Source organism: Ixodes scapularis, unplaced genomic scaffold, assembly GCF_016920785.2.
Source record: "Ixodes scapularis isolate PalLabHiFi unplaced genomic scaffold, ASM1692078v2 PGA_scaffold3__209_contigs__length_174095766, whole genome shotgun sequence".
NCBI lineage: Eukaryota > Metazoa > Arthropoda > Arachnida > Ixodida > Ixodidae > Ixodes > Ixodes scapularis.
The window spans coordinates 164,025,493-164,037,780 of record NW_024609868.1 but is presented as its reverse complement, the minus strand read 5'-3'; the positions used below and the strand labels follow the sequence as shown (position 1 = coordinate 164,037,780).

Sequence of the window (12,288 nt, the reverse complement as noted above, 5' to 3'; positions counted from 1 at the left end):
TGAAAGAAAAACACCGTAACTGACCAATTACTTCGTCGGCCTGACTGAGAAATGTTCCAAGCTACCTAGTACGTACGAATTATTCGGGATATTTGCTCTTATGATCGAGCGCAGAGAGAAAATGCACTCACTTTTTCCCATAGAAATGCATTACCGGAAGTCAATTTTCGACTGGTTGCTGTCTGCTTCAATTTGCGTCAGCACACTAGCGCCACTTGAACCTCTAGCGTACATTATAATAACTCTCTGGTTTAAACAGACAGGACCCGGCATGACGTCAGCCTGAGTGAAGCCGGAAGAGGCGTTTAATCCCAGACTGCCTTGCGCACCCGTTCCGAGGCCGTGGGGTTGCGCACCGGCGGTTCGTCTTCTTTCTAATCTGCTCCGGCGTGTGCTTCACGAGGCTAGCTTTCGATGCGGTCGGCGTCCGCCGTGGGCGTCCACGATGCAAATGCTTTGCAGCGTGAGTGTTTATACTTAGTTCCACATTATGTGCGAGCGAAGTCAGAACTTGAAGCGCGAGCCCCACTGTTCTGTGCACTCCTGGCTTGCATGCGCGCTCGTGCGATCTGCTGCTGCTGTTTATTAAAAAATGTGTAGCGCACCGCCTTCACGGTGCGTCGTCTAGAGCGTCTCAATTCTAGTCACTTACTTTCTGCAGGGCAACCAGGCATTCGTTTATAATAATCTCATCCAATTCCGACCATACCGGTTTAAAAGTCTCCCGTTAAGCGCTGTTTCAAATAACGGTGGGTGCCGCCATCACTTTCGGTGCACACAGTCGTGTTGCCACGGAAATGTCATGGCAACGCGGTTGTTTGCACCGAAATTAGTGGCGGCGCCCACTCACTAGGCTTCCCATTAGTCAAAAAATGTTCGTTGCAGCTCGTGGCCACGCCTATTTCCGTTACACTTCGCTCCATGCATTGGGGATAGAAACGCCACCTCCTGCCCATTATAACCTCCTTGACGCCACCGCTGCCGCAATGCATCTAGGGAACTTTAGTCTTTCTGCACGTGCGACAACCTCGCTGGAACTCTGCGCGTGCAGGGCACGAACAGTCTTGTGCGCTGTCTGAACTAAATTTGTGGCGGCGTCACGCATGCGCCGAACGCATAGTGAGATCGGTCTATTGACGACAGGGGTCAGGTTGACGTTATAGCCAGCCGGCAATGCCCAGGCGGCGCCATGAGAGAGCATTCAGCGCCACAAGCGGAGGCGTGTGTGTTAATGGGGCGGCCAGTCTGTCCGCCGAGCCATGGCGAGCGGCGGCGACCCCGATTTTGGCAGTTCCCGTGTGCATGTGCGCGCCGTGTCCCATGGTTCTTTTATGCGGTTTTTTTAAGACCATCCTTGATAGGTCCAAGTGTTTCGAGCATATTCCAGAGTTGTCATTTGGACAGCAGTTTGAGTTGTCTTCACCACTTGTGGGGTCGCTCTATAATAATTGCCGTCCGATCGGTCTGTGCTTCGCTCGTCTCCCAGGAAGTGACACAACACAACACGACAAGACAGCGAATGGGTTTACTGTACTGCCCGGTTGCCCGTCTTCGAGAGCCGGCAGTCCAGACCCGCCGACCCTAGTTGTTGCCCGTCGTTCTCAGCTTGCAGTCGGAGTCCGTGTCCAGACCAGCGGATCGTCCTCCCTACGCCAGCGCTGTGTAGGCTAGCTGTTCTGGGCTATCACAGCCAGGGCTCGCCGTTTCCTTCGGTCCTGATCCGAACCTCGCTGGTGAAATGCTCCCGGGGATTGCCATAGGCCAGACCAGCCAGAACGGCTCTATCGTTCCTGCCCGGCCCCAGCCTCGTGCACCACGCTCTCTTCCTCTTTTATCGCCGGCTGGCCCCCGCTTGCGCCTCGCTCGGCCGTCCTCTTCTTCTACCGACGCCCCCCCACACTAGAATAAAATGGGGGTAATTAGAACCAAACTCTGCATGCTAGAAAACCGTAAGCACATTGCAAAGCCTGGTTAAAAGGCGACAGGCAACAATGTGTACGTGTAAGAAGGGCATTTACGCTTCACACAAGCATTTTCTAAAGAAGAACTTTAGCATCCTGTTTTCTGCACGCTGTCAGGTTTGTTACCAGACTCGGCATTAAATTTAGTTCCCGATACAAACAAAACTTTTTACTGCGAAAATTCACTATTTGAAAACTCGCAGGTTTGGAAGGTTTTGGTTGCGACCGTGCGTGCCGAGCAACGGCATTACAAGTGCCAGAACGGGCCGACGGGCCTCTTGCTTGAAGACCTGATCGCCCGACTCTCGACGTCACAGCGAAGCAACAATTGGCCCGATTGTTCCTACGGTATTTCTCTATGTGGCTGTCTAAGCGACTTGTAATACAACTTGTATAAATGAGTTATTTTGCCGAGTATTCCGCAAAACAAGTTCGTCCGACCACTTTCCAAGCCTACACATATATTTTCGTTCACTTCTAACAGTTTCGGTGAAATTCACTTACCCCCCCGGCCATGATCCTTACCGAGACGCTGTTTACGTGCCATGTAACGAGCTTCTAGTAGTGGCATGCAAGCAAAGTAACGCACACAGCGACGGAGACATGGCTATATACATTTGCTGTAAAATGTACCCCCTAAAATAAAGTACAGTGGACTCCCATTAAACAAAACTCGGTTAAACGAAAAATATGCATAAACGAAACTATGTAGGCACTTCTGGTTGGTCTCTTATGTATTTAATGATAAAAATGTTTGGCTAATCGGAACACTTTTATTTTCTTACTTCGGTTAAATGAAACTAAACTGAACGAAAACTATAAACGTCGCAAATAGAGCCACTCAGTGAGCTGCGCTTAGAGTATCGACACTCCGTTACCCGACATTGTTGTGGGCGACGCCATTTTGGGGCTTGTGCAGAGCAGATGCAACTGCCGATTGTCATGATTCAAAAGTGCAACTTCCTCAGCATTAGATTCAGTGTTAGGAAGGCCATGTAATATTGTTTTCCTTTGTCACGAGCTGTTTAAACATTTGTGGAGGACGGTAAAGCGTTTCCTGTGATTTCAGATAAAGTTTCAGATAACTGGCAACCATGATTCTAAGCCACAATATGGCCAAGTGTCGTTACTCTGAAGCGTAACTTATATAGTGACACTAGTCGGAAATAGCCGTGGCAGTCTGACAACTATGAAAACGAACAATGACCAAGCCACTATAGCTTAGCCAAGACAATCCAACAATAGCACATGTTCCCGCATAAACGACATTGTCATATCCAGGCTTGTACAAGATACTCACTAAAAGTATTTAAGTTAAGTTACGGAGTAACACGAAAAATAATAACCGAGTAGAGTACTAAATACTCAAATTTGTAAAGTAATTGAGTAAAGTACAAAATACTCCACAAAAGTAACTCGTTACTTTCAAGATATTCTCAAGTTACAATTTTCTCTGCAATTCATCGTCAGGCACAACCAAAGTCAGAAAGAATTCACATTTTGTTTTACGCTGTAGGAATGTAGGGACGAATTTTGACTTTTGAGGAGTTTGTAGGCACTTTCAGAATGGAAAACTCCAAAACTCGAAAGGCCGCTACGCTCGCAACATTCGCGCTAACGTCGCTTATTGCTGGTTTTTTTTTATTTCTTTTTTTTTGGGGGGGGGGGGGGGGGGGGGGGGGGGGAGGGGGGGGGGAGGGGGGGGGGGGAGGGGGGGGGAGTGCAGGTGCACTTGAGCCCGAGAGGGGGCCCTGGCCCCGGAGCATCGAGTTGCGCTTGCTACGGTCGGTCGAGTTACGGTAATCCAAATGTTTGCCTCAGTAGAAGCTTTCATTGGAGGCGCAGCGCCCGGCTTACGAGGTCACCTATCGTCTTGATTATTGTCTTTATTCGAGCCTATCGTCTCGATTATATCTGCCTCATGTGATGTGCTATTGAGCTCGGCTTGGGGAATACCTGTGCCGTCGGATTGCGCCAACCAACCAGTTGTGGAGCGGATTGTCTGAAAAAAGTGGGTCTATAGACCTTTCCATCGCTTATCACCAGGGTGAAAAATGCAGAATCACTGAGCTGTGTACTGAGCGGAGTTACTGAGCTGCGTACGCGTATTATATATACCACACAGCAGAGCAATAGCACATGCTCAGAAAGCGCTGCACAGCACAGCAAACAAAGATGTCAGCATGCAGGCAATTGTTGCAAATGTTTGTTAACGTAAGGTCCTAATAACCAGGGTGTTCTTAAAAATGCTGTTCAAGTTTTAGGGACTTATGCAATAAACACAAAAATTCTTAATTTGTTAAACTGAATACCTGGATTACCTTGTATTTTTCCTTTTACATATTCAATCTCGTGTTTCTTAAGCAAGCTAATTAATCAATTGTAACGTGCTCACAAAGAGGTACAGAAGGCAGGCTCACTCAAATAAGCAAAATAAATAAAATAAAACAATTTTTTTCCTGTGGCGACAACCGCAGGGAAATTTGCACACCCGGGTAGGGTCAAACAGGGATTTTTTGGCGCGGACGTGGGGACTTTCGGGTTCGGCCATCTGACAACACTGCCGTGGTGGACGCCAGCGGTCATTTGTGCTACCGAAGACAACGCTGCGTACGCCGCGAGCGATGGGCTGCCGATTTGGAGACGTGTAGTCGCGTCTTACGAGTCTTCTGTGCGAAGAATGCCTAGTGAAATGAGCGAGCGGTGTATGCGACTGCGTGCAGATGCGAAGGCATTTCTAAAGCTGGAAGGCTTTCTTTTATATGCTTTCACTCCGTACAGTGGCATACCAACTTGTCTTGAGTAAGGGGGCAAACCAAACCCCCCCCCTAGCCGGGGGATAGGGCAATTGGAATCCTTAGGGCGCCGCCGGCCAGTGTTTGCCCTTCCCAATGGCAGCTGTTTCAGGGGGGATAAAACCAATGCCTAGCCCCCCCTTCCCCCAGCTCTAATAACTACTGGGGGGGGGGGGGGGGGGGGAGGGGGCAAGCGCCCCTCTTGGCCCCCTGATTGGTACACCCATGACTCCATAACATAGAAAAATAAACTCCAGTTTACTGTCAACTCTTACCAGAGTTGTAGAACCCACCCTCTCTCTGACACAAGCGCCCTCCCTCTGGCATGTAGCCTTGTACACATCTTATGCTTTCACCCGCATGCCCTTCTGCTTCGGAATTTCTGTTGCTCTTGGGCTTGGGCACAAACCAATTGTAAGAAAATGTGCTTTGACGTTTTGCCCAGTTAGAAGACACGACACGCGTCCGCTTGGCTTGAGGCTGCGACACCTGCTTCTCGGTGTCACCTCTTTCAGCAGAAGCACGGAAGTGCACTGTATTACCTGGCACAAAATGTATCTGCAATGGCAGGGCGCCTAACCAAAATAACTGGAGTTCAATACTTTCCAAGCTTCCCACCTCTAAAGAAAATAAAAAATAGAAAGTAACTTAGAAGTGACTTTAAAATGATTACAAGTTACTTGAAAAGAGTATTTAAGTTAGAGTACGAAATACTGACGTTCGAAAGTATTTGCAAGATACTAAGTTACTCACAAAAGTATTTAAGATACAGTAACTTGAGTAGAGTATTTAAGTTACGTACAAGTCTGGCCATATCTAATCATGCTAATCGTAGATCCGCAATGGAAACCACCAAGAAACGACAGCACAATGCACTTTCGCTCGCAATGGAAGTCAAGATAATTCAAGAACTTGATTGCAACCAACTTACAAAGACAGAAATCGCCAAGAAATGTGGGATCCCCAAGTTTACACTGTCAAGGATATTGAAGAACAAAGGAAAGATCGAAGACGCCGTCGAGCTTGGGACCTTCGCAATGGACCGTATGTGGATGCGGACGACGGCGTGCAGGGAAATTGAGGATGTGCTTCTACTCTGGTTTAAGCGTGCACGCAGTGCCAATTTGCCGATCAACGGACCCTTCTTAAAGGAGAAGGCCCGAGAGATTTTCTCCCAAATGGGGATCGAGAACTTCAGGACCCAAACGGGGAAGCACTCAGTTGATCGAATGATGTTTTAGCGAACGCCCACGTTTTACCGAATGACACTTTAGCGAATAGTCGGACGCCGCGAAGCGGTGTTTCTGGGGGGCCAAGTGGGTTCACAATTTTGTAATGAGCTGCCGCAGACTGTTGCCCCGAAGCGGCGTAAGCGCAGCGCGGGGGGGTGGGTTAACGCGCCCCCGTTATTCGCTAAAACGTTGACTCGCTCAATTGTCGTTTTCGCTAAAACGTCATTCGCTCATGTGGTGGACCCGAGTTTGTGAAAAAAGTGCTTAAACAATGCCATACAAACTCATTTATGTTTTTTTGTTTTGTTTTGTTTTGTTTTTATCAACATTAGCTGTATTTGATGCTTTAGGAGATGTGCACAGAGTTTTTCTCCAGCCTCCCAATGTCAACATTATATACTTTAAAACTTAACAAGAGGCCAATAATCTTGTTTTGTTTAGTCAGCCTGTTATCTATACTTAAAGCTTTTGAAATAAAGTAATAATTCACAAATTTTGTGTACTTTGCTTAAATGAAACTTCTGATAAATGGAATAAATTTTCTTCTCCCTTCAAGTTCCTTTTGAGAGGAGTCCACTGCTGATAATTGCCAATGTAAAAAAAAATTGTGCAACCCCCCCGCCCCCGCCTTTGGAGAACTCCTCAGCCCCCCCCCCCCCCCCCCCGCCCCCCCCAGGAAAATGGAAAATCTACATCGCTGAACAAGATATAACCATAACCATTTTCTCATTAACTTGGAAGCGCACCTGCCGACTTAGGCTTGCATGCCACTGTCTTTAAATGTGTATTAAAAAAAAAAATCTTTCTGTATGATGTACCAACCTACAAAAATCACGAATGGGATTAGTAGTATTAGAAATAAATAAATAAACGCTGATGCTTCACGGGCCCATAGCTTCAGCCCGAAGGGGTTGTGCTTTTACACGGGTACTCAAATCCTTTTACGGACAGGACTATGCGTGACCTGGAAATACTCTTTACGCCGAGTGAATCTTCACGAATCTTTGGATTAATCTGGGCACAGCTGTTTGACAACGACATGTATGGACGATGGACGGATTTGCGCAGGCTCTGGGGTGACCACGGACAGGCCGCTCTCGAAGCTGGCCACGTTTGCCTCATCAATGCCACGGCCACAGGGACAGAAGTTCTGAAGAGTGTCGCGCTTGCTGGTGAGGCCCTGCCAGCTTGGTGTCCACAGGCAAATCGGCCCTCCCTGCTAAATGCCCGCAACACGCCTGGCATTTGAAAGTGCCGAAGGCCTTTTGCTTGAATGTCATTTTACGTGCCCGTCTGACAGGTATCACACATGGGCAGTGAGCTTTAATGTGCAGCATGGCACCAATGGGCGCAGCTTTGTGTTTGCTTATTAGGAACATCACAGAGAAGCTGCGGCAATCTGGGGTAAGAGCTAAATTTATATCTGAAGTGAAGCCGACTTTAGAAATTTAACCTTGTGAGAACCAATGGGCATAACACCACCTACGTACACAATTCAACTTTTGCTCATTGGTGCCACTGCAGTGAAGCTGAAACTTCAAGGAATGGGTAGTCTTATGCAGGTGATGCCAACTTTATGCTAGGTCTTAAGCAACCTCAGTTTTTGAAAAACTGTCCCAATTTTGGCACTTTGTACTAATAGCATGAAGATTCAGTTGACTTTCTGGAGTCTTTGCTTAGACGATCAGTGTAATCGTATACAAAATTACTGAGGAGTGTGATTTAGATCATTGGAGAGACGCACAGGTTTGCGAAACTTGGTAATGAACTTGGTGCTCAATTCAATGGGGAGAAATTGTTCTACCAATCCACAATTAGTTTGGCATTTTAATACACCCTATTTTGTCTCAGCTTCTACGTTCAAACTGTGAATATCTGATGAAATTTCACATTGAAGTTTTAGTGAATATCCATTATATGCATGTTAGTTTATGGGTCAAAATTAACATTAATGCCGCCATGCTTTTTCCAGCCAGCGAAATTTGAAGCAACCCGCACTTGCGCCGCTCACGAGCACTTCTGCCCTCTATGGACAAAAACAACTATAAAAAGAAACATGCTGAGAGATGGCGCCACCAATCCAGCCAAAAATAACATAGGAGTAAGGTTTAAACGAGAGCGGGAGTCGTGGTGTCAGGCAACGTCCGACAACATACTGGGAATGGGTTTCTTCAATCGGGCGACGCATGACCTCAAAGGGTTAGTTTTGAATGGCAATCGCTCGGTGGACCATGCTCGGAGCATCTTTTCAATTAAAAATTATGATGGTGCGTGACTTTTCTTGCTGTTGAAATTGCGACCAAACAGTCGTGACGTCCTTCTTTTCTCAGATCTCAGAAAATGGGGTGTGGTGAACCGTTGCATTTTTAGGAGGGTAAAAAGTCCATGTACCATTGTAACTTCTTGTAGGATGCTTAGGGTTGCGCCATTAGAAGACAGTCTCAAAAACCAATTTAGTACTTCTTTAAAGATAAACTGGTGCTTAAGGTGTTGCGAGTAAACTCGAGTAACGTCAAACTGGGCTATTGCAGCTGAGCATATGGACGACTGGCACACCCGTGGGTGTTTTGTTTTGCTGCAGCGGGGCCACATACTCCCAGTTGCTCAGTTCTTCTTTCTCATTTGCCTGTCAGGTATTGGTGCATTTACCATCGTCGACGGCAACCAAGTCACTGCCGAAGACGTTGGAAACAAGTAAGATGCATTTGGTCGGTCGTCTTCCACCCTTAGAATGGAAGTTGCATCGGTACGATGGTACCCTCTCGATGACCGCATTTTAAAGGGATTGTCCGCATTGCAGCTTCTTTCTTGACAAGGATAGCATCGGCAAGGTAAGATCTGCCCGGCTCACCTTGCTCTCAATCTTGCATTCAAATGCAAACGAAATTTTAGCACCTATTTTATTGTCTCAATGTCAGCCACGTTCTGGCAACAATGCACACACCAATTTTTTGCTCGTAAAGACGCCAATACAATATTTAAAGTGGATAATCCGGATGCCATTACGTCAAACTACCCATTAAAGGGGCCCTGCAAGGACTTTTTTACTGGTTTTTAATTTGCACCGAACCTGAGCACACTGAACATAGTAACTTAGTGGAACTTTTCTTTTCTTGAAATTCCCTTTATTTTAAAAGTTATAGGCAAATCAAAATTACAAGAGCAAGCAAAAAATAACCTCCTTCATGACGTCCTTGGTTGCTTGAGTGGCCGTGAACTAGAGGAGGGCTAGTGAGCTCAGCGAGCGCTCACGGCTGCCGCACTCCGTGTCGACGGCTCGAGAGGGCGCCACTAGAGCATGTTCCGGCTAGGCTGTATAAAGCGGGCAGCCAGGGCGGCTCGCATTGCATTTGCTGCACAATTAAACACTAATTCGGCATGACACTTCATTGACCACAAATGACAGCAAACACGGGGTAAAGATCAGTTCAGAATGGGAGCCACTTTGTGTTGTCATACCGCAAAGCGGCCAAACCGCAAGACAAAGCTTCTTGCTGAAGGCCTTCGGAACGCTCGGAGCCGGTCGGATCCACCTGTCTATACGACCGCAGCGCCGCCGCGTACATCCGGGACATTTCCGTGTCGGCGCCTCATCCCACCACTACTTCCTAGTATGCGCTGCCTTTTCCACCGCTTGGTGGCAGGTATGTCGACGGGTCATTTCTTGTTTCCGTACTTTATGAACTGCATTCATTTCTTTTCTGATCTAAAATATTGAACAAAAACTACTTCAATAAATAATTGAAACGGTTTGCGCCACTTATATTTTGTATTTCGACTAAAAAGAAGCTTTTAGCGGCTCTGACCAGTAGTAAGCCCAGGACCAAAGACGTCACATTTTGCGCGCTTTCAGTACTGCGGGTCGCCCTTGTCAGTGGAGGAGGTTTCCGCGTCGTCCGGTTAAAATATGACGCACTGAAAGTTAGCTACTCTCTCCGTGCCCGCTGGCTTGTTTGAACCCCAAGAGACGTGGAAACCGCGAAAAAGATAGACGCTTAAATATGATTGCAGGGCCCCTTTAAGGCAGCGCACGGGAGTACAGAGGCAAGCCGCGTGCGCTTGAGCCCCGCCCAAGTTGGCCAACCCGGATCTCCCTTCTCTCCCGCGCCTAATCAACTCCCGCGAGGAGATCTTGAATGGCCAGGTTGTAATGCGTTCATGCCACCAAATGGTGAGGTCCACACCGGCCTCCCCTTAGCATTGCAAGTGAAGGAAAACACGTCGTCACCAACGCGCCCTGAGCACTCCCGAGACGCATCGTGTTTGGAACGAAAAATATAGCCACTCCTTCAAAATGCAAACGTACGATTGCCAGTAGCAGATTTCGTTGATCATAATTAACTTATTTCTTAAGGTGAGAGCTATATTTTAATTTCATTATCACATGAAGTTTAATTTTTTGTCAACACTTTCCAGCCAAGAGCTCAGACTGCTACCAAATTGCTTCTGGAGCTCAACCCTGATGTTCAGGGAGACTTTGTGGATGAGGTCAGTCCACAACTGCGCTCTCAAACTTATCAGTTGCATGCCAGTCTTTTTTATATTGTTCATTTTAAGCGCAAAAGTTTCCTTATTGCGTACCATATTTCTTGGACTATAGGGTGTAAAATCCGTAGAAGCACATTTCAACTGAAAAGTTTTTGCCTAGGTTGTCAGCACCGAATATTTAGTCGGCACGTATAAACTTATACACTGCAAACCTTGACATACTGTGAACGACTTATTTTGAAAGCGGGCTCAATATTTCGCGATTTAGGTCAAAGCTGAAGTTTTGGAATAATTTGCGGGTTCTAATTTTCGCGATGTGGTGGGATCTCAGTATAGATTCCAATGAGTTTACATTTTACCAGAATTGTTTGGAGGACCTATTTTTTGCGAATGGTAGGCGATTCGCGAAATTCGCGAAAATGAAGTCATTTACAGTACCCCTGCTTTATTCGCAGAAGGACACTTGTATCAGACATAAATGATCATTAACATACTCTGTCATTCATGAACTTTCTCAAGTCTTTCATAACGAACAATCTAGAAAGCGAATCCTTGGATAATCCACGTCTGTAGATAGTTGGCACCATGTAAACTTTCAACGTAGATAGTTCACATACTATTGTCCAGAAAACACCGTAGTAATTTAGAGTACATTTTCGGATCTACCTTAAAATCCTAAGCAAGCACGTGCTCCACATTTCGAGTTGATCGTGTAAAACTGGGGGATGGATGCTCTTTAAGTCAACAATATTTAAAAAAATATCCTTTGCATATTTTCTGTGCATTATAAAATCGAGGGGCTTATTGTGAAACAGGCGGATGCTCGGTATTTTACGGTAATCAATAATTACGGGTTTACCAGCTTAGAAGGTGACTGCCACCATTATTTTTGTAGATAAAACGGAACTCCGTTGCCAATTTCAGCTTTATAGATTAGCAAGCTATAAAGTGGTTAAAACGATTCAAATACAACACAATCAGCGCTGCCTAGCATACCGAGTTCAAAGTAATGCTGAACAACGTCGCCCCGTCACTGCAGGTCACTATTACCGAGGCAGTTTTGTTGCCGTTCGTGGCTCTGCACGCTATAAATTCAGTTTATAGGAAAAAACAGTGGACACTGACGGGCTTTAAACGACTTCCAGACTCCCGAGCACCTCCTGGAACACAATCCACGCTTCTTCTCCAAGTTCTCAGTCGTGGTTGCCACCGGGCTCAAGGAAAAGTGAGTTTCAAACGAAAGTTGACGCGCTAAATATTGGAAGGCCGTCGTATTCTTATTTATTGCACCAATGATGCCTCATGGGGTCACCACTAAGAAAATTGTAGCGACATTCCAACCTGAACATATTTAGATCTAAGGTAGCAAATGTTGTTCGACCCTTCGGGGTAGTTACTGGCAGATTAGTGAAACTATTGTCTAATCTGGGATGAATTCAACGTACGGAAATATATTTTGCACATCCGTATCTGGTAGCAGCTACACAATTATGGCTCAGTCAGTTGCTGGGCTCTTGGAGAAACCCGCGTGGAGGTTGAGGCTGTCACTTGCCAGCAGCGTCTGGGTTCACGGTCCTGGCATTAGTGTGACCGTGTGAAAACTTCTAGGGTCTGTCTCATTTGTGCGGAAGATTGCCATCGTTGCGTCCAACCGAGCATTTTTGAAGTCCCAAAGCCTTTGCAAATCAGAAAGTTAGACGTTTTTGTATCTCATCATTTCCATAGACTCAAAACTCGAGCAACCTGAAATGATCGAGCAACCTGAAATCTAATGCCAACCGTGTACCAGTGTTGCCGTCCTTTCAAGCAGGC

At 46.5% G+C, this 12,288-nt stretch overlaps 1 protein-coding gene across 1 annotated transcript in view; it reads left to right on the top strand.

The window, feature by feature from the left end:
- The window catches only part of LOC8034352 (NEDD8-activating enzyme E1 regulatory subunit), a 55,874-nt gene that overhangs the window by 1,405 nt on the left and 42,181 nt on the right, over positions 1-12,288 (top strand). The window contains exons 2-6 of the mRNA XM_029982647.4: positions 7,057-7,160; positions 8,622-8,682; positions 8,789-8,819; positions 10,405-10,476; positions 11,622-11,701. Coding sequence (XP_029838507.2) covers positions 7,057-7,160; positions 8,622-8,682; positions 8,789-8,819; positions 10,405-10,476; positions 11,622-11,701 — 348 coding nt within the window. The remainder of the gene's footprint in view (positions 1-7,056; positions 7,161-8,621; positions 8,683-8,788; positions 8,820-10,404; positions 10,477-11,621; positions 11,702-12,288) is intronic.